Source organism: Dendropsophus ebraccatus, chromosome 4 (genome assembly GCF_027789765.1).
Source record: "Dendropsophus ebraccatus isolate aDenEbr1 chromosome 4, aDenEbr1.pat, whole genome shotgun sequence".
In the NCBI taxonomy this organism is placed as follows: domain Eukaryota; kingdom Metazoa; phylum Chordata; class Amphibia; order Anura; family Hylidae; genus Dendropsophus; species Dendropsophus ebraccatus.
Window position 1 is genome coordinate 97,481,716 of NC_091457.1, and position 23,973 is coordinate 97,505,688.

The 23,973-nt window shown below is 45.8% G+C and overlaps 1 protein-coding gene across 1 annotated transcript; it reads right to left on the reverse strand.

Annotated features, from left to right (window-relative positions):
• Nucleotides 1–611: 611 nt before the first annotated feature.
• On the reverse strand, nucleotides 612–20,031 carry WFDC1 (WAP four-disulfide core domain 1). Its single transcript, XM_069968618.1, has 7 exons — nucleotides 19,861–20,031; nucleotides 13,418–13,613; nucleotides 8,238–8,321; nucleotides 4,856–4,996; nucleotides 4,710–4,751; nucleotides 3,596–3,659; nucleotides 612–1,018 (listed from the first exon to the last, which is right to left on the reverse strand). The coding sequence occupies exons 1-6, from the start codon at nucleotides 19,981–19,983 to the stop codon at nucleotides 3,598–3,600; spliced, it is 648 nt and encodes a 215-aa protein (XP_069824719.1). The 5' UTR covers nucleotides 19,984–20,031; the 3' UTR covers nucleotides 612–1,018; nucleotides 3,596–3,597.
• Between the last annotated feature and the right edge of the window lie 3,942 nt (nucleotides 20,032–23,973).

A 23,973-nucleotide genomic window follows, 5' to 3' on the forward strand; every position in this document is an offset into this window, starting at 1 on the left:
AGTTAATAATGACACCCCCCCCCCCCCCGCCCTCCGGGCACAGTAAAGGTGGATGGCCAGTATCTTTACAGATTCCAGAAACCACCATGCCATCCACACAGAAATGTCACAACCTGGCAGTGCTGGCTGATAAGGAGCAACCAAGTAATTGCCTGATTATCGATAAGTGACTTGTGGAATGTGTACAACCCTTGGCTGACCTGGATACCTGCACTGGTTTCACCCACTGCCCTCGCTCATCTGGAAAATTATGTCTATATTAAGGTGGGTGGTGAAATCGCCTCATTAATTACATTCCTTATTGGTGATAACATCAGGATTTCTACATGTTCTGTAACAGCGAGAGCTACGTGGCGACTCCCATTGTGCAATAGCACCCAAAGTCATGTAAGACAGCGGCAGCTATAAGAATTAGTTGTCCCATATGCGACCCAAGCACCCATTATGGGGCACAGTTGTGCACTGTACAGATTCTGGTAATGGATATATTTTTGCTGCTGAGCTCTACTGGGTGGCAGCTAAAATAAGGTATAGGGGCTCAGGTTGTAGGTGCGGATAGTTTCCATGGAAACACCAAGTTACTAAGGATGAACACAATCCAGGACAATGGCTTCAAACATAAAAGCTTTATTAGATTTGGCTCTGAGCTCCTTCTACAATATTTGGGGATCATTGCCCTCCCCTCACCAGGCCAGTGACGCTCTATACAAACTAAAAAATAAATCTAAGTGCTTTCAGTTTTTTGTTCTTGTGGTTACACGTTTCTTCAGCTGTGAAAGATGCGAAAACATCACGTCTTCGTCCTTCCTGAATTACTGCGCAACTTTATCCTTCATCTAATTTGTCAAAGGGAGATTGAGGCTCCGGCCCAGAAATGAGAGTAAGATTCGGGTTCCACGGCTGTTGTTACATCACCAAGGTCATTATCAATGAATAACATTTAATATAGGTATAAACGCCTCCTTATGGCTGACGACTGATGCCACTCCATACATCTCCAATAGGAGTCAATGACTACCTGTAGATACAAGATATGAATTATACAAGGTAACTACTATACAATCAGATCTCTGTTTGCCATCATGCACACACTGCTGCTGACACTTTCTACACAATGCTCTGTGATGCCTGGACTGATATATTTTACTGGCAGAAAATAAGAAGTAGCAGGTTAGGGCAATAATAGATAACAGATGTCAACAAGTATGCTCCCATTCTCTGACAGCAAGCAGAAATCTTACAAAAGGTGAGTAATTGAAGCAAAGACTGTATACTAGAGAGTCATCTAATATTCATTATTCAATTATTTATTAATACAAAAGAGGGAAAGCTCTTTCACATTATTTTGAGGCAACATTCCACAGTTAAATCAACATCATGACTTAAAGAGTCACTTTCGTATTTTTTTTTTTGCAGAAATCAATAGTCCAGGCGATTTTAAGAAACTTTGTAATTGGGTTTATTAGCCAAATCTGCCATTATCTGCATGTAAAAAGCCTTTTCCCAGGTCCCCCCCTCCCTCCTCTTTTTCATCCACTCTGAAAAATTGTGACTTGTTGCAGGAGACGTACCCTGTCTTTTCTAGGGAGAGGGGAGGGGGGAGGAGGAAGGAGGGAGTTAGCCGGCAGCAGAAAGCAGATAACAGAGGATTACAGGCACGGAGCTGGGTGACAGCTGTAATCCGAGCTCAGACAGGTCACTGGTGACTGTCACAGCAGATATCCCGTGAGGGATTTGTAGATTAACTCTTTGTTGTCCTGTTTTGGTCTTTTCTTTAGCTCTCTCCATAGGAGAACAATAAAGACAGGGGGGAGAGCTTCAAACTGATTTTTCATGATAAAAATTCATTTTTCGGATAATAAACCCAATTACAAAGTTTCTTAAAATCGCCTGGACTATTGATTTCTGCAAAAAAAAAATTCACGACAGTGACACTTTAAGGTCCTATTAGATGAAGTGATTTTTCGTTTCCACTAATTTACGATGAATAAATTGCAAACGAGTGCTTTTGGGAAAGACCTGAAATCATTCACTATAATACATGGAACAATAGTCATTAGTCTGATCGCAATTATTGTTGTTCATATACTTTAGCGTACAAACAATTGTAATTACATACGAATGGTGTGTACGTGCACAAAAGATTTCTCAACGATTAGTTAACAATTAACAATGATTTTATGGTCACCTCAAAAGATACTATCAACGACATATCAACTGATTTTCATTAGTTGTTTGTTACCTGCATACACACTGAAAAATAATCGCTTACATTCGATTGATATAACGATTTTCCACACAATAATCTTTCCGTGTAAAAGGGCCGTTAAAGGGAACCAATCACCTAAAAAACGCCTGGTACGCTATGAAAATGTGCTGTAGCAGCACCCAGCACACTTCCCAGACATGCTTTAACAGTGCGCCAAGTTTATAGTTTGTTTGCGGGTTGTACATTGCAGGGAGGGGGGTGTAAAAGCATGTCTGGGAAGTGTGCTGGGTGCTGCTACAGCAAATTTCCATAGCATAACAGGTGTTTTTTAAGTTTCCTTTAGTTATCTCTCCCATCCTCCCCATACACAAGAATGTTCGGCACATTCTAGTGTTCATGTTTCAATATGGAGAGAGGAGGGGTAAGCACAGCCATATAGCTCTGATTCCAGCTTATTCCTGTAAGAACAGTGGAGAGGCCCCCATAAAACCCCACAAAAGCTGCCACTTCATTCAGGTCTATTGATCTGACAACTCTATGACTTGTCAAGTGTTTCTTGTGGAAAAATCCTTTTAGGGTAGGTTAACAATTATAGGATCGCAGCGGATTTCATGCTGCGAAGACCGCAGCAAAATCTGCTGCGATTCTTGATATTGTCCTTTCACATACTTGAAGAGGATTTTTCATTCCTCTGCAAGTATGTAAAGCCCCTTCCCATTTAACCCAGCTCTGCCCGGCTAATGAGTTACCTGCCCGCGCTCCTGCTTGCTTCTCAGGCTGCCAGCTTCCTGGTGCCCCCTCAGCCAATCAATGGGATGTCAGTGAGCTGGGAGCCTGAGAAGCAAGCAGGAGAAAGGGCAGGCAATGTATTAGCTGGGCAGAACTGGGTTAAGTGTGAAGGGGCTTTACATGCTTGAGGTGGGTTCACACTACGCAATTCTCACGGATAACCTCCGCGGAATTCCGTCAGCTGTCCGCGCGCCTTTCCACGGGCTCCATAGACACCATTCTATGGGCTGGTGTCTTCCGCTATCCGCCGAAAGAAGTGACATGTCACTTCTTTCGGTGGATAGCGGAATACGCCGGCCCATAGAATGGTGTCTATGGAGCCGGCTGAAATGCGTGCGGCCGTGCGCGCGGACATACTGCGAAATTCCGCGGACATTGTCCACGAGAATTCCGTAGTATGAACCCACCCTTACAGAGGAATGAAAAATCTACTGCGAGTATGTCAAGCTAAAAAAAATGGCAGTATCAGGAATTGCAGCGGACTTCACTGTGGAACTCACAGCGTGAAATCCGCTGAGGATCGTGTACATGTAAACCTACCCTCAAACTGTGTATATAATAGAAGGTAGAGCTAAATGTTGGACACTGTATACTGACCTCTATCCAAGCTGCTTTTGAGTCTGTTTATCAACTCCGACCACAACACTGTTATAATTCCCATCTGCAACACAGAGATGTCCCTGTCCATTAGATTATAACATGATCAATGATACAAGGAACACCGACAATGAAGTTCTTTCATTTTATAATGTGAGATGCCTGACTCCTCCATGTTAAAGTGAAGGTACCATCAGTACTTTCGCTTTAAGTGTCTCACATGGATAGAACAGCGCCGGCACGGGGAAGCCAGTACCGCGGACCTTTTTTTGAACCACGGGCTGGTTCCTGCATATGGTGCCATTCTATTCCTGGGCACCAGCCTGGGCTGAAGAACTGGAGGTGGGCCGACCTGCCTCCAGTGCTTCACCCCCGGCCGGTACCCAGGAATAGAATGGCCCACGGTAATAAAAAAAAAAAAAAAAAAAAAGGACTGCAGCACTGGCTTCCCTGCGCCATTCTATTCACGTGAAACACTTAAAGTGAATGTACTGATGGTAAATTCGCTTTAAGAATATTAGTAAAGCAAGCTTCAGATTGATATATGTAACCTGCACTCATACAATGTAACAAACTATCAGTAAAGGGGATTAGTCGTGAAGGCTTGTCTACATGAGTAATAGGCAACCCACCACATTATAGGAGCAACAGATGCAGCTCTTGAATGTTTCCTAAAGCCTCAAACTATATTCACTGTATCTTGACCTCCCAGTGGGCAGGTGGTCTCACATGTATGGTAAACCTGAAAATGACCTACAGATCTCCACTGATCTAGACTGATAAAATATAACAAACAGCAGTAAAGCTAGGTTCACATCTGCATCGGATGCTCAGTTCTGGGCCTACATGGCAGAATCCGACCAGATGATTACAAATAAAAGTCTGTGGGGTCTGCTGGTGACCGGCCGACTCAGTTTGCGAATGGAATCTGTGACAGAGGCCCCAATGTGAACCCAGCCTGAGTAGCGTTAGGTCAGGATTTGTTTTCAGTCTCTAGATGTAAACAAGGATGCTCCATTTATTGACATAAAGCATTGATAGAAATGGTGAGGAATTAAACAAAGTCTGTGATAAAGCCGCTTTATTTACAGGAGGCTATAAGATCTGCACTCACCAATATAATCTTTGGGATATTTGTGTCTCAGGCTCCTCCCATCTGGAATAAGACATAAATAACCAATGAATTACTGATTCCATACACATGCCGACCTCTCCCCTCATTCGGAGAAAGAGACAAACCTAGTAGTTTCTCATACTTACCTGAGTTACCCCTCTGCTTGATGCACTGTCCTCTATTTGGGATACCCTCAGCTGGGCTGCCCGGGTTTATTATATGACATTCATACCCTGTGGGGCAGTGCAGAGGCTCATCGCCGTCTTCTGTTGTGCTGCAGGCCTCCGCTATGTGCAAAATACAGACAATTCTCAGCTGGAGGAAAAGATTTCCAGATTCTGTAGATTTCCATAATTCATCATCATCATCAATTGTCATCACTAAGCATCACCAGCCCCCGACATTCATTACCATTTACCAGGCAGCACTAATAACTCATGATTACCAGACAGCTCCTGTTATCACCAGTCATTTGTCATTACAGCCATCATCACTAAGCATCACCAGTCCTGAACCTTCATCACTAATAATGGCCCATAACCACAGTTATCTGTCATCATCAGTTATAACTAATACTTACCAGTCATCACTATTCAAAACCAATCATCACTATAAAATCACCTATCATCACCAATCATAACCCATGATTTCCATCACTATTTGCTTTATTGTATTATATATTAAAAACGTTATTAAACTTCTTTTACGTCAAAGGGCCATTCACACGTTCCCAATATATTGTCCGTACATAGACTGTACACTACGAATCAAACCATCAGAGTTAAGGACCTGGATTGGAAATACCTCCAATATTGAGAGCTGCAGGCTGGTGTAAGCTGTATAACAAAGCTGTCAACCACTGCTTATGGAGTAGGGTTAGCCCATTCTATACAGTCGCAGACCATATTTAATAAACAGAAGACTTTTCTTTCTCTTGTAAAACAATAATAGCAAAACAAACAGGCCCACATTTTTTAACAGGTGCAAAATAGAAACTGGTGTAAACTGGCCACAGCAACCAATCACAGCTCAGCATTTATTTTACCATTGGCTGTTATGTGCAGTTTACACCAGCTTCTATTTTGCACCCTTTTAAAAAAAATCTGGTCAGGTTCACACATAGAAGATTGGAGCTTAGGAGATTGCCCTTAGGCCACATTAACACGTCCGTAAATTTGCAGACCTTACGGACAGGGAAGCCTAATGGAATGTTTTCCTGCCTGGCATGATGCATCAACATCATACCGTGCGGCTCTGTCACTACAGTACTGTGGAGATTCTAACAGTTTCCCCGCTCCTGGTATGAAATTGCTAGATCATGCTAGGCTGGGAAACGTTCCATTACAGGGCTTCCCCATCTGTAGGGTCAGCAAAATTACAGGCGTGGGAATCAGCCCTTACTCTGGCACTATAAACTTGGAATTCTTCACTCCCACACTCAGCGTATGTCTAGAAAAGGTCTCAGATTTTTGTACAAACCACTTGATTGACTTTCCACCAACATACGTCCTGCTCGCCTGATGGACAAGATGAGGAAGAGGCGTGGCCACCTCCTGCACCTGATTTATCATGATTTTACCCCTCGTAGCGTGCACCTCTGAGTACATCTGGCATGAGGCATAAAGGCAGGGATTTCTCTAAGACCAGCATAGACTTGATAAATCCACCCACAGTGGTTTCTGGTCACTCCTCATGGTATGGAACACTCTAGAACTGTTCTAAAACAGTCTATAATCCTAGAACAGTACTTTTAATACAAGATATTTAAAAGTATGAGTCAAATATCATCTGAACTCTCTGTGGAATTTATTTCAGTGAGTTACATCACATATTAAATACATTTTTTTCACATAATCTCCCGGCTTTTCAATACATTTTGTCCATCTATCAACAGGATTTTGTATTCCTTGAGTTATAAAACGTTTTTTTTTGGCTGAGTTTCGAGCCATAACTGCACCGCTGTCTTCACCTCTTCATCAGACATGACCTCTTATGGCTTCTTTCAGGGGATGGGCTTCTTCTTTATGGCTAAAACTTGTGCTACTTTCCTTGAACTTCTCTATCCATTTATACAACCTTCTTTGCCACAAAAAACACTTTCTCTATACTGTGCACAACGTCTCCAATGAATATTAGCACCTGTGAAACCCTTACACAGATAGCGGCAGTCTGCTGTTACCACTCCCATTAAACGGAGCTATGGCCAGCAGACCATCGCTAGCGGCATTGTTCTCTTTCAACATGTTGAAAGACAATGATCGGCTAATCATTGCCTTTTAACATTACCTAGATACCGCCAATAATCTCTTGATGTAACTAGAGATGAGCGAACCTGCCGAGGTTGGGGTTCGTATGAACCTGAACTCTCGGCATCTGATTCCCGCTGTCTGCAGCCTCCATGAAGAGGGTGGATACAGCCGGAGGACCGTCTGGAAAACTGGGACACAGCCTATGCAAAACCATATAGCACCTCCTGACAATAGGTCCCCCAAAAGCATACTAGATGACCAAGTATGAAGCATCTCCACAGTCTTCTTTTTTTTCACTCCAGCCTCTATCCCTGTTTCTCGCAGTAAAAAAGCCACAGCATCCAGCTCACTGACACACTGCCCTGGAACAGCCACAGGTCTTTTAGGCATGAAAAGTGCATCCTTTGCACCCAGCCTCCTGGTACCAAACTACTCCTTTTTATCAGGTCTTCTCTGCCCATCTACTGAGCTTTGGGGTAAAGCCTTCCAGCACCACATTATACTCAACCTATCAGAAATAGGCTCTTCCTGGACATACATCATGTTTGCCTCCTCTTCCTGTAACTATCCATCACTACTGCCATCATTACCAGTGTCATCCTTCATCATCACTCTTCATCAGCTGTCATTACCAGTCATGTTTCATTACCACCAGTCATCAGCCATAATCATTTGTCATCATCACCTATCACCTGTCAACAGCCATCATCACCAGTTGTCAGCTGCCATAACCGATCACCAACAGCCATCATCACCAGTTGTCAGCTGCCATAACCGATCACCAACAGCCATTATCACCAGTTGTCAGCTGCCATAACCGGTCACCAACAGCCATCATCACCAGTTATCAGCTGCCATAACCGGTCACCAACAGCCATCATCACCAGTTATCAGCTGCCAAAGACGGTCACCAACAGCCATGATCACTAATGATTAAGAGTACAGATGAATGTAGCACGCTTCGTACGAAGCTTAACAATTGGCTTTTGAATATCCTGTCGGCTCGTTCCATGGAAAAAGTGGAGACAGTCCGAAGACCATGAGGAAAACATACTGTAGATACAGCTTTCGGTTTTCCAGAAACTTATCCATGTTTTCCAGCTGGTCCTTTGGCTGTCTCGACCTTCTCCACAGTGCTGACAGACAGCGGGATTCAAAAGCTGATCGTTTAGCTTCGCTCATCTTTTATTACGAGTCAGTAGCCATCAGCACCAATGACCTGTCATCAGCCTTTATGACTAGTCGCCACCTACCATTACTGGGCTGATATGGACTTTACCTTGCAATGCTTCTTCAGGTCCATCCAATAACCATCCGTTCCCCCCCAGCCAGCGAGGTTTGGGCTGCACCAGCCAGTCCAGAACTACAATGAAAAGGGGATTAAGTTTTCAGTGACAAGCAGGGGGCACACATGAGGCAAGAGACAGGTAGAATCATTATTGTTGGAGAAGATGCAGCTATATTTACTGGCTGCTACTAAATTAGTAAGTAATTAGTAGTAGTAAGTAATTGATCAATGACAGTTACCAGGACGCTGCTGGTGTCAATGCACAGGATGTGAAGGGGTTAATTCCACCACATGTACACAGGTACAGAGCACATATAGTTTACTGCACTTCCACTAACCTTTTATTTCTCTTCCACGTGTTTCAGCAGCTGGCAAAACCTAGAAAAATCAGGGGTGCAGGGCCCCTTTTCCCCCTCCCCTGCCTGGTGCACCCATAGTGGCTATTGACTCATGGGATGTGCACCCCTTCAATGCTAAAGACAAGAGACACTGCATCATTTTTTCTTTGTTGTTGTTCTCTGGATGCAGAATATTCTTTTGCAGAGAGAAAAACCACAAAGAAAAGCAGACACAGATTCCCTTTAACCCTTTGAGGACCAGGCCCAAAATGACCCAGTGGACTGCGCAAATTTTGTTCTTTGCGCTTTCGTTTTTCCCTCCTCCCCTTCTGAGAGCTCTAGCACTTTCAGTTTTCTATCTACAAGGCCATATAATGGCTTATTTGTTACAGGAAAAGTTGTACTTTGTAATGGCGTCTTTCATTTTACCATAACATGTATGACGGAATCCCAAATATATTATTTATGAAGATATAAATAGATGAAATCGTAAAAAAGAATTTAATATGGTAACATTTGGGGGGTTCCTGTGTCTACGTAATACACTATATGGTAAAAGCGACATGATACCACTATTCTATAGGTCAGTCCGAACACAACCATATGCAGGTTACACAGATTCTCTAATGTTATATATATTTTTTTTTTTATGAAATCCTTTCTTTTGGCAATTAAATATTAATAAAATGGGCCTATTGTGACGCTTATAGCAGTTTTATTTTTTCCCCTATGGGGCTGTATGGGGTGTCATTTTTTCCGACATGATCTCTAGTTTTTATTAATACCATATTTATGAAGATCAGACGTTTTTTCTATTTATAATGTAACATAAAATCAGTAATCCGCGCACTTTTTTCCCTCTTTTCTTGTACACCGTTCACAATGACGCTTGTTATATTTTAATAGATCGGACAATTACGCAAGCTACGGTATATTATATGTTTATTTATTTATTTTTATAGGTTTTATTTATATAATGGGAAATGGGGTGATTTAGACTTTTATTGGGGGAGGGGTTTTGGGGCAGTGTGGTAGTGATTTTAACTTTTTTTTTTTTTAATACATTTTAAGTCCCTTTGGGGGACTTGTACATTCATTACTTTCATGTTACACATTAATCAGTGTTATCGGCTCTCTGCTCATTGAGCCTGCCTGTGCAGGCTCAGTGACCAGAGCGCCGATCGGACCGCATGGAGGCAGGTGAAAGATCTCCGGGCGGTCCGTTTAACGATAGGGACCCCCGCAGTCACACTGTGGGGGTCCCGATCGGTAAGTGACAGGGGACTCCCCGTCACTTACACTTAAACGCTGCAGCGTTTAAGGAGTTAATGTCACGCTGCAGCGTGTCATTAACGGTGCCGCCGGCCCCCACCTGCTATGAAGCGCGCTCCGCTCCGGAGCACGCTTCATAGCTCAGGACGTACCGGTATGTCCAGGGTCGTCTGGGGACAGACTTCCAGGACGTACCGGTACGTCCTAGGTCGTCTAGGGGTTAAAGGGAACCTGTCACCCCCCGTGCCGGGGTGAAGGCCGCCCGACCCCCCGCTAGACCCCCGGATACTTACCCAATCTCGCCAAGTTCCGCTCCTGGACCCGGTCCTGGGATGGAGATATCCTTGTCGGAAGCCCAGCGTGCGCTGCAGAGATGAGTCCAACGCACATAGAGCATGAATGGAGCCGTCATTCTCCTGCTCAGCACTGACGAGGGGCAAATACCCCGAAACGGCTGTCTGTGGATGGATGCCTGCCTTGGCAAGCCCTTGTCATGATCGCAATACTTGCACCTTGAGTTAGACGTTGACAAAAAGGGGCCACCCTGTTATTTCCCTATTTATGTCCCAATAGTCGCAACCAAGTGGGACTTAAGGGGCTATCTATCAGGGTGGTGTGGTGCTCTCCCCATCATGGAGGCACGCCGTGGCAACAGGCTAGAGAAATCTGCCTATCCCGTGTTTTGAGACTCACAACCGAGGCTCCACGGACTCTTGTTTTGCATATTTAAATTGACTCTTGATTGAGTACTTCATTGGAATTTTTTTCACTGATCTCCTTGAGTTCAGTGATTACTGTGTTTTGTTGGTTGTATAACATTATGTCTGACGATGGGAAATATACTCAGTTAGCCTCTAAAAGGTATCGCCTGATTTCTTCTCTATTCTACTGATTTCTATGGCTAACACAGTACAACAATACTCTAATTGCCCGACCATTGACAGCCAGCTACTTCCTTAGTTTCCTGGATTGCTATGGACTAGAACCATATTGCATTTGGCAAATTTTCCGGGTTCTTTTTAGGATCCAAAAGGGTGTTAGAGTATAAAGACCTCATGGTGAGCACTTCAGCCCTGCCTTTGAGATGGAGTGACACACTGACCCAACTACTGGTGTGATAATCTGGGGAGCCATCACACAGGACAGTCAGTCACCTCTAGTAGTGACACAAGGGTCACTAATAGCATACACACTGGCTCAAGGCTGATGTATCACCATCCCAATGCCCACACACGGCGCTCTGCTGCGGACATTTTGGAGGTCAAGCCTCCTTCCTCATTTGCACAGAGGGGAGAAATATATACACCTTTGCAATTAACCACTACTACATACCAATATTATTGTAGGTATATGTATGTAAAACACATAATACTTACAATAATTAATTACATCTTATACCTATTTACCATATTCCAAAAGAAGCAGTTATGCATATACACACGCCTGCGTGTGCTTACTGATAAAAGGCAGTGATACCACATATCTTATATATCTCTCCCTTAGGACTCAGTGTCTCAAGTCTAGTGATCCAGAATGTTTCACATCGGATAAACCTCTTATGATATCCCTCACCATCAGCACAACACTCCAACTGCTCCACTACTTGCCATAGTAGATCACACAACTTGGTTACCTTGCTTGAAGAAATGTCTGGCTAATGTGGTTTCCCTAAATCCTCTCCCTTCATTCCTGGGCTGTACCTCCTAATTATGACTTTATGTCAGTTTAAACAGACCTTAATCTTCCTGCATGTCAGGCCAACTTACCGCAACCTGCAGGAGCACCTGATAATAGACGTATGCAATTTCATCACAGAAGGTGGGGAATCCTTTTTCTGGTATCTGTTTTCCTTACTTTTGTAGGTTTCTGTCACAGTTCACCTGTTTTAATACTCCTTTCTATTCTAAGTCTCTCTATAACACCTCTTTTCTGAATTAACCAGATACACCATGTTTGTGCTTGCTATGCTTTTCGCATGTATGAATTGTTTTTTGGGTAAGCTCTTAAACACATAAGGCAATTATTTCCCTTGGTTTAGAGTACATCATGGTGGTGAAATCTATACCACTACTTCTCATCTCTGCATTACATTTTATTAATATTCAAGTGAAAATTTGACAGATTCATGAAAGGAATTCAGATGGTCAATAAACTTTTCACTCTCTGTCCACAGTGGCAAACGTCATTCATTTATCTCACCTATGTGGAGGACGTCGGCACACCGCCATTAGCAACATATGTCTCTTCAAAAGCCTGCATAAAAATGTTTGCTCTTAGCTGTCTTCTTACTAATATACCTTTATCAGCACCCACATACACAAAGAGAGAGAATTTGGGGACACCACATTAGCCGGACATTTCTTCCAGCAAGGCAATGGCAAGTGGTGGAGCAGTTGGAGTGTTGTGCTGATGGTGAGGAGAACTGGGAGAGGTGATGTGAGGTGTGTGGATCACTAGACTTGAGTCCTAAAGGATTGAAGTTTTTTCATCTCTAATACCCAAGATTATGCGTGTGTATACAGTACATTATAATTATAAATGCAGTAAATCGGTATAAGATGTAATTATTTATTGTGACTAAGCATCATGTGTTTTATATATGTATAATATTGATATGTGGTTTACTGCACAGGTTGACATTTTTCTCCCCAGTCCTCCCGGGTATGTGCACATGAGGAAGGAGGCGTCACCTCTGAAATGTCCGCAACAGAGCGGTGTGTCTGGGCATTGGGATGGTGACACATCCGCCTTGAGCCAATGTTTGTACGTTGTGCCTGGACTGCAACAGAAGAATCACAAGCTTTTGATAACTCAAACTTAAGTACAGCCTCTTAATTTGGAGGTCAGTGCATACAGTTATGTTCACACACATTATTTTTGCTCAGTATTTTTCAACCAAAACCAGGAGTGGATTAAAAACACAGAAAGGCTATGTTCCCACAAATTTAGTGGACGGCCGCCATTAAATGGCAAATAGTTGGCAGTATTTGCCAGCTGGTGTTTTTAAATAACAGATGTTATTTGCCATTAAATAATGGCCACCCACTTAATCGCAATACAGTGTGAACATAGCCTTTCTGTGTTTTCAATCCACTCCTGGTTTTAGTGCAAAAATACAGATCAAAATACTGAGCAAAAATACTGTGTGTAAATGTAAATGTGGATACGTTTCATATTTAATTTCCACACTTATCATGTGAGGCTTTGTGGCTATTGAACTTGATGGAGTTCTGTGTGGGGGAACATTGGGGAACATTACCTGGCCAGATTTACTAAGGAGCATGCCTCTTAGTAAAGCCAGGGACCTGCGTCTGCAGGTGTTGATTTCTGCATGGTTTACGCTGTAAACCATGGTAAATCAGGTACGGGGGGAGGCCACAGCAGAAGGGGCGCATAATGATAAATATGCCCTCCCCCCGTGTTAACAATGAAAGTGTCAGATACTATTGAACTGTTGAAAGTTTTAACATTCCATATTTAAGTCAATGGGGATAATCTGCAGTAAATATGATGCAACAATTGTAGAGGCTGTACCCCTACAGTATTGGGGAGTCACATTACCTGGAGGGGGCTGCACAGACTCCAAACAGGCATATATGCATCCATTAAAGCAGCACCGCTTGTGGCGTTCACATTCAGAGTCAGATCTGCAGCTCAGCACATCGCAGGCACGCTCCGGCAGAGTCTGTGGCGGGGGAGGGCAGCGGTCGTTCTTTTGGTAGTTGGTATTGTGCGGGTACAATGGGTATTCATAGTCCTGGGGAAATAAAAGGGGCACAAGTTGTGAGAATCAGGTGGTTCCATGAGAGATCATATGCACATCATACCCTTTATGTCTCATGAGAAGGAGGTGGGGTGGCATTCAATAATAACAACGGAGCTCAAGGGTGGTGCCAGAGCTGCATACAGTACACTCCAGATCCCCCACACACAGAGGACTGATACATCAAGGAAATCTGCACATACGTGTGCCGAGAGCAGATCTGGTCACACTACCACCGCTATCCTGCAGATGGTGCTGTAGTACAAGTTATAGCAACGACATCCCAGGAATGTCACAAATCGCAGGACACGATGGGACCAGCTGCTCGGTACATGATGGGAGTCAGCGCTATATTTACTTTACCTCCTAATATTTCAAAGACAAACACTTTGGGGCAGAGTGAGGGTCTGCGCAGCCAAGTACTTGTTTCTGACCCTGATATACAAAAACAGACTCTCCAATACTTTAACATGCACTTTACTCACACATGATGGTGCCTGGATCAGAATGGGCTGCACTTTATAGCAATCACACAATATTCGGCGCTCTCTCAGGTCAATTCAGGTCAGACAAGTCAAGATAGGGTAAATGCCTTACACGGGGGGATAATGTCAGTGCCCCAGCTCTGCTAGTCCTGTCTGTCCTGTACTCGCAGATAATGTCACATGTGGAATATTCTAATACTTGTTCACCAATGTCTCCAGCTGTGCTCCCCCTCATAAGTGAGTCTAGGCTGCCCACCCCTGGCACTGCCAGGATATTGTCATGTCACCAGCAGCGTGTCCTCATCCGAACTCCCAGGATGTAGACCTTTGAGAGTGATCCCAAAGACAACCTAAGCTCCAGCCAGATCAGTCCTAACAAAACAACGGAAAGCAAGCAAATGGTGCCCCCTCCCCTGACATCACAGTACACAGGAGTGTTCCCTAATGTGGTGCCCCCTCCCCTGACATCACGGTACACAGCAGTGTTCCCTAATGTGGTGCCCCCTCCCCTGACATCACAGTACACAGCAGTGTTCCCTAATGTGGTGCCCCCTCCCCTGACATCACTGTACACAGCAGTGTTCCCCAATGTGGTGCCCCCTCCCCTGACATCACGGTACACAGCAGTGTTCCCCAATGTGGTGCCCCCTCCCCTGACATCACGGTACACAGCAGTGTTCCCCAATGTGGTGCCCCCTCCCCTGACATCACGGTACACAGCAGTGTTCGCCAATGTGGTGCCCCCTCCCCTGATATCACGGTACACAGCAGTGTTCCCCAATGTGGTGCCCCCTCCCCTGACATCACGGTACACAGCAGTGTTCCCCAATGTGGTGCCCCCTCCCCTGACATCACGGTACACAGCAGTGTTACCCAATATGGTGCCCCCTCCCCTGACATCACAGTACACAGCAGTGTTCCCCAATGTGGTGCCCCCTCCCCTGATATCAGGGTACACAGGAGTGTTCCTTAATGTAGTGCCCCCTCCCCTGACATCACAGTACACAGCAGTGTTCCCCAATGTAGTGCCCCCTCCCCTGATATCATGGTACACAGCAGTGTTCCCCAATGTGGTGCCCCGTCCCCTGACATCACGGTACACAGCAGTGTTCCCCAATGTGGTGCCCCCTCCCCTGATATCATGGTACACAGGAGTGTTCCCCAATGTGGTGCCCCCTCTCCTGATATCACGGTACACAGCAGTGTTCCCCAATGTGGTGCCCCCTCCCCTGATATCACGGTACACAGGAGTGTTCCCCAATGTGGTGCCCCCTCCCCTGATATCACGGTACACAGGAGTGTTCCTTAATGTGGTGCCCCCTCCCCTGATATCAGGGTACACATGAGTGTTCCTTAATGTGGTGTCCCCTCTCCTGATATCAGGGTGCACAGGAGTGTTCCTTAATGTGGTGCCCCCTCCCCTGATATCAGGGTACACAGCAGTGTTCCCCAATGTGGTGCCCCCTCTCCTGATATCAGGGTGCACAGGAGTGTTCCTTAATGTGGTGCCCCCTCCCCTGATATCAGGGTACACAGCAGTGTTCCCCAATGTGGTGCCCCCTCTCCTGATATCAGGGTGCACAGGAGTGTTCCTTAATGTGGTGCCCCCTCCCCTGACATCACGGTACACAGCAGTGTTACCCAATATGGTGCCCCCTCCCCTGACATCACAGTACACAGCAGTGTTCCCCAATGTGGTGCCCCCTCCCCTGATATCAGGGTACACAGGAGTGTTCCTTAATGTAGTGCCCCCTCCCCTGACATCACAGTACACAGCAGTGTTCCCCAATGTAGTGCCCCCTCCCCTGATATCATGGTACACAGCAGTGTTCCCCAATGTGGTGCCCCGTCCCCTGACATCACGGTACACAGCAGTGTTCCCCAATGTGGTGCCCCCTCCCCTGATATCATGGTACACAGGAGTGTTCCCCAATGTGGTGCCCCCTCTCCTGATATCACGGTACACAGCAGTGTTCCCCAATGTGGTGCCCCCTCCCCTGATATCACGGTACACAGGAGTGTTCCCCAATGTGGTGCCCCCTCCCCTGATATCACGGTACACAGGAGTGTTCCTTAATGTGGTGCCCCCTCCCCTGATATCAGGGTACACATGAGTGTTCCTTAATGTGGTGTCCCCTCTCCTGATATCAGGGTGCACAGGAGTGTTCCTTAATGTGGTGCCCCCTCCCCTGATATCAGGGTACACAGCAGTGTTCCCCAATGTGGTGCCCCCTCTCCTGATATCAGGGTGCACAGGAGTGTTCCTTAATGTGGTGCCCCCTCCCCTGACATCACGGTACACAGCAGTGTAACCCAATATGGTGGCCCCTCCCCTGACATCACAGTACACAGCAGTGTTCCCCAATGTGGTACCCCCTCCCCTGATATCACGGTACACAGGAGTGTTCCTTAATGTAGTGCCCCCTCCCCTGACATCACAGTACACAGCAGTGTTCCCCAATGTGGTACCCCCTCCCCTGATATCACGGTACACAGGAGTGTTCCTTAATGTGGTGCCCCCTCCCCTCATATCAGGGTACACAGGAGTGTTCCTTAATGTGGTGCCCCCTCTCTTGATATCACAGTACACAGAAGTGTTCCTTAATGTGGTGCCCCCTCCCCTGATATCAGGGTACACAGCAGTGTTCCCCAATGTGGTGCCCCCTCTCCTGATATCAGGGTGCACAGGAGTGTTCCTTAATGTGGTGCCCCCTCCCCTGATATCACAGTACACAGCAGTGTTCCCCAATGTGGTGCCCCCTCTCCTGATATCAGGGTGCACAGGAGTGTTCCTTAATGTGGTGCCCCCTCCCCTGATATCACAGTACACAGCAGTGTTCCCCAATGTGGTGCCCCCTCTCCTGATATCAGGGTGCACAGGAGTGTTCCTTAATGTGGTGCCCCCTCCCCTGATATCAGGGTACACAGGAGTGTTCCCCAATGTGGTTGTCACCCAGCTTTGTGTAGACTGACTGGACCTTTAGCCGGCTACATGTGACCCGAAGGTCTGCTTTTATATGTATCTTAGACAGAGCATTCTGCATTCTACAAAAAATGTCAAGGATAAAAAAAAAACCTGGGACAAAAAACACCACAAGAAGGCGTTCTAGTGCGCTACCTATCTCCATCCTGACATCCAGCAAACATCTGGCCATGGGGCTCTGTGCAGAAACCCACAGGAGCATGGAGCAGGTGTGCTGTATACAGTCTATTACCTGAGAGGGATGGCCCTGGTAGATTGTAAGCTCCCATGGTCCGGCCTCCCTATATACTGCCAGATATAGCTCCTCTGATGGAGCGCAGTCAGTGCAGGCTCAGCCTCTGTATATATTGTATGTTTCCAGCACAGACACACTGCAGCTGTCCTCACTGAACACTGAGCAGCGGGCTTAACCCCTTCCTGCTGGGAACATACACTGCTCCCGGACAGAATCCATTCATTCCAGCTATAGGCCACCTCCATATCTCCTGATTGTTAGTAATAGTATATGCAGGACAACACCCAGCAGGGCTCCAAAATATGATGAAATTACCGACCAAGTGGGAATAATTCTCCCACATGGAGTGCACTCTAATGGTGATTTTAGACAAAACGATTATTGTTGAAAGATTTGCAATAACGATTGTTTTCTAGCGATAATCTTTTCGCGTGAACACTCCTAGCACTTAAACATGTTCTCAAATCGTCGGTGGTCGTTCGATAAAAATTTGCAGATGGCTTCGTCCAAACAGTCCTTCACCGATTCACCCTGTGTGTGAGATGGGCTTAAGCGATCTTAAAACGATTGCAATAACGAATTTTCCAAACGATATATCGTTCCGTCTAAACGCTGATCGTTATAAAAAACATTGTTACTTCGAAATCGTTAATCGTTCGATTGGGCAAATTATCGCTCCGTGTAAACGCACTCTATGGACAATAGAAAACCCTGGATACATGCTCCATATTTATTCCTATCGGCGCCATTGTCCCTCTATAGCGGCTCCTCATCAGTAACAGATGTCTGCTCCGCACTTGGCACAATCCCCCCCACCAGTGGCGCATTTCCTGTTGGCTCCATGAGGCTTAAAGAACCTTCAGGTCTCCTGCACACAGGGGTATCACTATATTTCATTACATACGCGTTAGATTGTACAATGTCTATACATACAGAACATGAGAAGTTATACTGTGCAGTGCCCATCATACAGAACATGAGAAGTTATACTGTGCAGTGCCCATCATACAGAACATGAGAAGTTATACTGTGCAGTGCCCATCATACAGAACATGAGAAGGTATACTGTGCAGTGCCCATCATACATAACATGGGAAGTTCTACTGTGCAGTGCCCATCATGCTAAACATGAGAAGTTATACTGTGCAGTGCCCATCATACAGAACATGAGAAGGTATACTGTGCAGTGCCCATCATACATAACATGGGAAGTTCTACTGTGAAGTGCCCATCATGCTAAACATGAGAAGTTATACTATGCAGTGCCTATACATACAGAACATGTGAAGTAATACTGTGCAGTGTTATCCCCACAGGATGTAAGAACTGGTACTATACAGTATCAAACATACAGAACAGGAGAAGTTATACCGTGCACTGCCCATGCATATAAAACATAAGTGATACTGTGCATTGCCCACAAATAGAGAACATGAGAAGTGATACCGAGCGCTGCCCATACAGAGAGAACATGAGAAGTGATACTGAGCACTGCCCATACAGAGAGAACATGAGAAGTGATACTGAGCACTGCCCATACAGAGAGAACATGAGAAGTGATACTGAGCACTGCCCATACAGAGAGAACATGAGAAGTGATACTGAGCACTGCCCATACAGAGAGAACATGAGAAGTGATACTGAGCACTGCCCATACAGAGAGAACATGAGAAGTGATACTGAGCACTGCCCATACAGAGAGAACATGAGAAGTGATACTGAGCACTGCCCATACAGAGAGAACATGAGAAGTGATACTGAGCACTGCCCATACAGAGAGAACATGAGAAGTGATACTGAGCACTGCCCATACAGAGAGAACATGAGAAGTGATACTGAGCGCTGCCCATACAGAGAGAACATGAGAAGTGATACTGAGCACTGCCCATACAGAGAGAACATGAGAAGTGATACTGAGCGCTGCCCATACAGAGAACATGAGAAGTGATACTGAGCACTGCCCATACAGAGAGAACATGAGAAGTGATACTGAGCGCTGCCCATACAGAGAGAACATGAGAAGTGATACTGAGCACTGCCCATACAGAGAGAACATGAGAAGTGATACTGAGCACTGCCCATACAGAGAGAACATGAGAAGTGATACTGAGCGCTGCCCATACAGAGAGAACATGAGAAGTGATACTGAGCGCTGCCCATACAGAGAGAACATGAGAAGTGATACTGAGCACTGCCCATACAGAGAGAACATGAGAAGTGATACTGAGCACTGCCCATACAGAGAGAACATGAGAAGTGATACTGAGCACTGCCCATACAGAGAGAACATGAGAAGTGATACTGAGCACTGCCCATACAGAGAGAACATGAGAAGTGATACTGAGCACTGCCCATACAGAGAGAACATGAGAAGTGATACTGAGCGCTGCACATACAGAGAGAACATGAGAAGTGATACTGAGCACTGCCCATACACAGACATGATAAATGATACCACCGGTGGGTCCCGGCACATACATGACCGGCGGCCCCGTTACGTGCTCTCCGTGTCCGGGAGGAGCTGTCCCCGCCGATTACCTCGTCCTTGTCGGTGACTTTCAGGTGCAGCGCCCGCTTGGTCAGGCTTCGGGCGGCGCAGGGCGCACACAGGGCGCAGAGGAGCAGCCAGCTCAGCAGCACGCTCCGGCTCTGCCCGGCCATCCTCCCGGAGCTGTGCGGCCGGGGGCGGCGATACTGGGAGGGAGGAGGCAGCAGCTGCCCGGCTAGTGATGGGGAGGTCGCAGCCTCTTCTAGCAGAGGGGCTTATTACATGCTGCCTACATGATACTACTATTATTATTACTAACCCTCAGCCACCAAAACCTGCTGTTCCCAGCACTTCTGCCTGTGGTGGCCATTACCCTATGCCTGTGGTGGCCATTACCCTCAGGACTGAGGTAGCCATTACCCTATGCCTGTGGTGGCCATTACCCTCAGGACTGAGGTAGCCATTACCCTATACCTGTGGTAGCTATTACCCTATGCCAGCCATTACCCTTAGGGCTGTGGTGGCCATTACCCTCAGGGCTGTGGTGGCAATTACCCTCAGGGCTGTGGTGGCAATTACCCTCAGGGCTGTGGTGGCCATTACCCTCAGGGCTGTGGTGGCCATTACCCTCAGGGCTGTGGTGGCCATTACTCTAAGCAGGGGCAGATTATCTTTACCATGGGCCCCGGGCTGTTCACCAAGCCTGGGCCCCCCCACCCCACTGTGACTATGGAAGGACTATCGTAGTACAGGATAGATAATCTCATGACGCCCTGATTTGTGCAAAATTGTGGTAAAAAAGCAGCAACATTTGCAAATCATGGCAGAACTGTAGCCAGGAGACAATACTTTACTGAGAGTATAAGTCTGTTTGGGTGGTCATGGGCCCCCCAGGCGCTCAGGGCCCCGGGCTACCGCCCAAAACAGACCTATTATAATCCATCTACTACTGTATTAACAGCTGCTGCTGCCCTAGGCACTAAACCTGAAGACGCCCCATCTTCATGCACCGATTGGCGATACCTGACCAATACCACCATACCCCCCACCCCCCTGGAAAAGACACCAGATATACTGGCAAGTCTGAACGGGAGGAGGGAAACTAAAAAAATAAAAACAAAAAAAATTGTTTTTTCTGTCCTCCTGCTCCCTGGTGCTTCCCCCTTGCAAGGTGCTGCCCTAGGCACTGGACCACGGGTGCCTAATGGTAAATACGGCCCTGCCTATGCCTGTGATAGCCATTACCCTCAGGACTGTGGTAGCCATTACTCTCAGGACTGTGTTCCCCAGGATGTCCTCACACTAATGACAGGTTTCACCAATGACAATCAGTGCTGAGGAAATGATGGGATCTCCTGCAGATAGCCTGGTGTCTATGTGTCTCTTCCCATCACAGGTGACCAGTCATTACAGGCAGCTTATAATCTGCGCCTGGAAATTTGGTTGTTTGTGGACCCATAAAACTGGGACCTCTTCTTTGATTTCTGGTAAATTCCACCGCAAACCAGACGTTAACGCCTTCAGGACCAAGTGCAGCTGTCATTTGGAAAAAATTTTGACATGTCATAGCAACATAAAATTTAGAGAGAAGATTGCTCTGTGTCACGTAATCAGTCGGGCTCAAGTTCTCACAATTGTTTTGGGTCAGAACACTCAGACCCGGACTGATCAAAACTTTTGACATATTTTTATGACATATCAAAAGTTTTTCCAAACAACAGTGACACCATCAGGTACATTGCTTTTTTTACCTTAGTTCCTTGGCACTGAGCACAGGAACAGGGCAGCCTTTTAAAAAATGGACTGTGCCACCGGGATCCTCATGCCAGCAGCGAGCGGCTAAGGTAAAAAGAAAAAAGCAATGTACCTGATGGTACACTTACTTTAAAGTGTCACTGTTGTTTGAAAAAAACTTTTGACATTGTCATAGAGACATGTCAAAAGTTTTGATCAGTCTGCTTGAATCAATGGAGGGATTTCGTCATACTGGAGGGTGGGGGGACAGTCGCTGAGCGACTAAGGTAAAAAGAAAAAAACAATGTACTTCATAGTAAATTCGCTTAAAGGACCAGAGACCATTTTTTTTAATCTGACCTATCTTACTTTATGTGGTTATAGCTCTGTGATTCTATAACTTATTCATGCCATTCAGAGACTGTTTTTATGTACTCGTATGCCAGTCTTAAATAAAGCCCCGCCAACTTTTCCCCGGCTGGACTTACTAAGTAAGGGTATGTGCACACTTCGGAAAGTAGACGGAAAATCCGATCTTTATTTGGAGATGAGTTTTCAAAATACATTGGGTTGGATTTTGAATCTAAAGTCTATGGAAAAAATATGTTTTTTTCATAGACTTTAATGTAGCATGTTATAAGATTCAAAATATTTAAAGAGGATGTACCACCAGGTACATCCTCTTTAATCTGAACCCATGGATCGAACTGCGCCGTCACGGGGAAGCTGGTGCCGCGGTCCGTTTTTCGGAGGGAGCCGCGTCATACAGGGGAGGGAATTCCCTCCCACTGGGGGCGGGCCGGCCTACCTCCAGTGCTTAGCACCGGCCGGTTTCGGTGCATAGAACGGCGCCGTGCACGGGAACCGGGCTTCCCTGTGATGGCGCTGTTCGAACCTGGGTTCAGATTAAAGAGAATGTACCTGGTGGTACATCCTCTTTAAGGGTGCCTTTACACATAGTCAATTGCTGCGAGTTTGCAGCAAAATCCACTGTGATTCCAGGCACTGTCATTGTGAGTAGGGTTACATACTCACAGCAGAATTTTCATTCCGCTGCAAGTATGTAAACGCTGCCCCCCTTAACCCGCCGCGGCGCGGTGCATACATTACCTGGTCCGTGCTGCAGCCTCCTGTGGCTCCTGGCTCCCTGACGTTCCACTCTGACTAAATACTGACTAAAATATTGTGTGGGAACAGGTTCTGTGAATATAGTCCTTGTGTAGTTGTGCTATGGACCGGATTCACATACTGATACAGCCACAGCATCATAATGATCCATGATGCCAGGAGGTCCGTGAAGCCGGTCCACAGCACATCTTCCATGCACGGACTGTATTCTGGAAATGTGTAAATGCAGCCTTGAGGCAAAAGTGGGTCCAAAACACAGAAAAAGGTCCCCATATTGCTATTATAGTTTTTCTCTGTGTTGGTTTCACTCTTGGTTTTAACTAAAATACTGATCAAAATACTACTGTATGTGTGAGGATGAATGGCTTGTTTTATGCTTAGGGTAAGGGGTTACTGTATATTCTGCTGGGAGAGGGGTCTATTCTATTTTCTTGGGTTAAGGGTCTGCTCTCTATTCTTGGGATGAGGGGCTCATGTATTTTGATGGAGCAGGGAATGCTCTGTTTTTAGGAGTGATTGGTGTGTTTGTTATTCTTTGGCGAGGGAATGATTTTTATTTAGGGGGTGAAAGGGATGCTCTATATGAGGGTCTGTTTAATATTCATGGGGTGAGGGTCTTATTCTGTATTTGGCGATAAGTGTGCTTTGTGTTGTGGTCAGACATCTACTGTACTTTCCTTGTGCTGTTGAGCGATCACTAGATTCCCTTGAAGGTACTGCCATGGGGCCTTTTTGGTTTAGTACAGCCCTCTGTGGTAAGGGTCTGTTATGTCTGTGCCTCCCTCTCCTTGGGCACATTCCTGCGCTAGAGGCATCAGTCTAATTCAATCTGAGTCATCAGTCCAGGGTGGCGTGTGGGGCGTCGGCAAAATTAACGCTAATTACAACTTCTGCCTTCCTGGCCAAAACACAGGGCAATTAACAGGGGACCTGGATTAACTCCATGTGGGCCTCTCTGCTCCAGTATACAGAACAGAGGAGGTGCTGGGTCACATGATGGATCAGGCATCTCAGAGCTCACTTGGACATAATGCTAGTGACAATCCCTACTGCTTTCACTACAATATAACACTGTTCTACAAATTTCCAAACGTTGTCAGGTTCAGTTATGGAATGAGACATTTTTTAATGATTTTGACCTGCTGATTTTAAATCTGATAATGAACATGCCTCTAATTTTCAAGATTCAGAGGAGGTTGTAATTACTGAGGCTGCATTCACACATCGCAGTTTTGTGTTACTGCATCATTTCATTGCGGTACTTAATGGGGTAGTTCACAAAAAAAATTCTTTCAAATCAA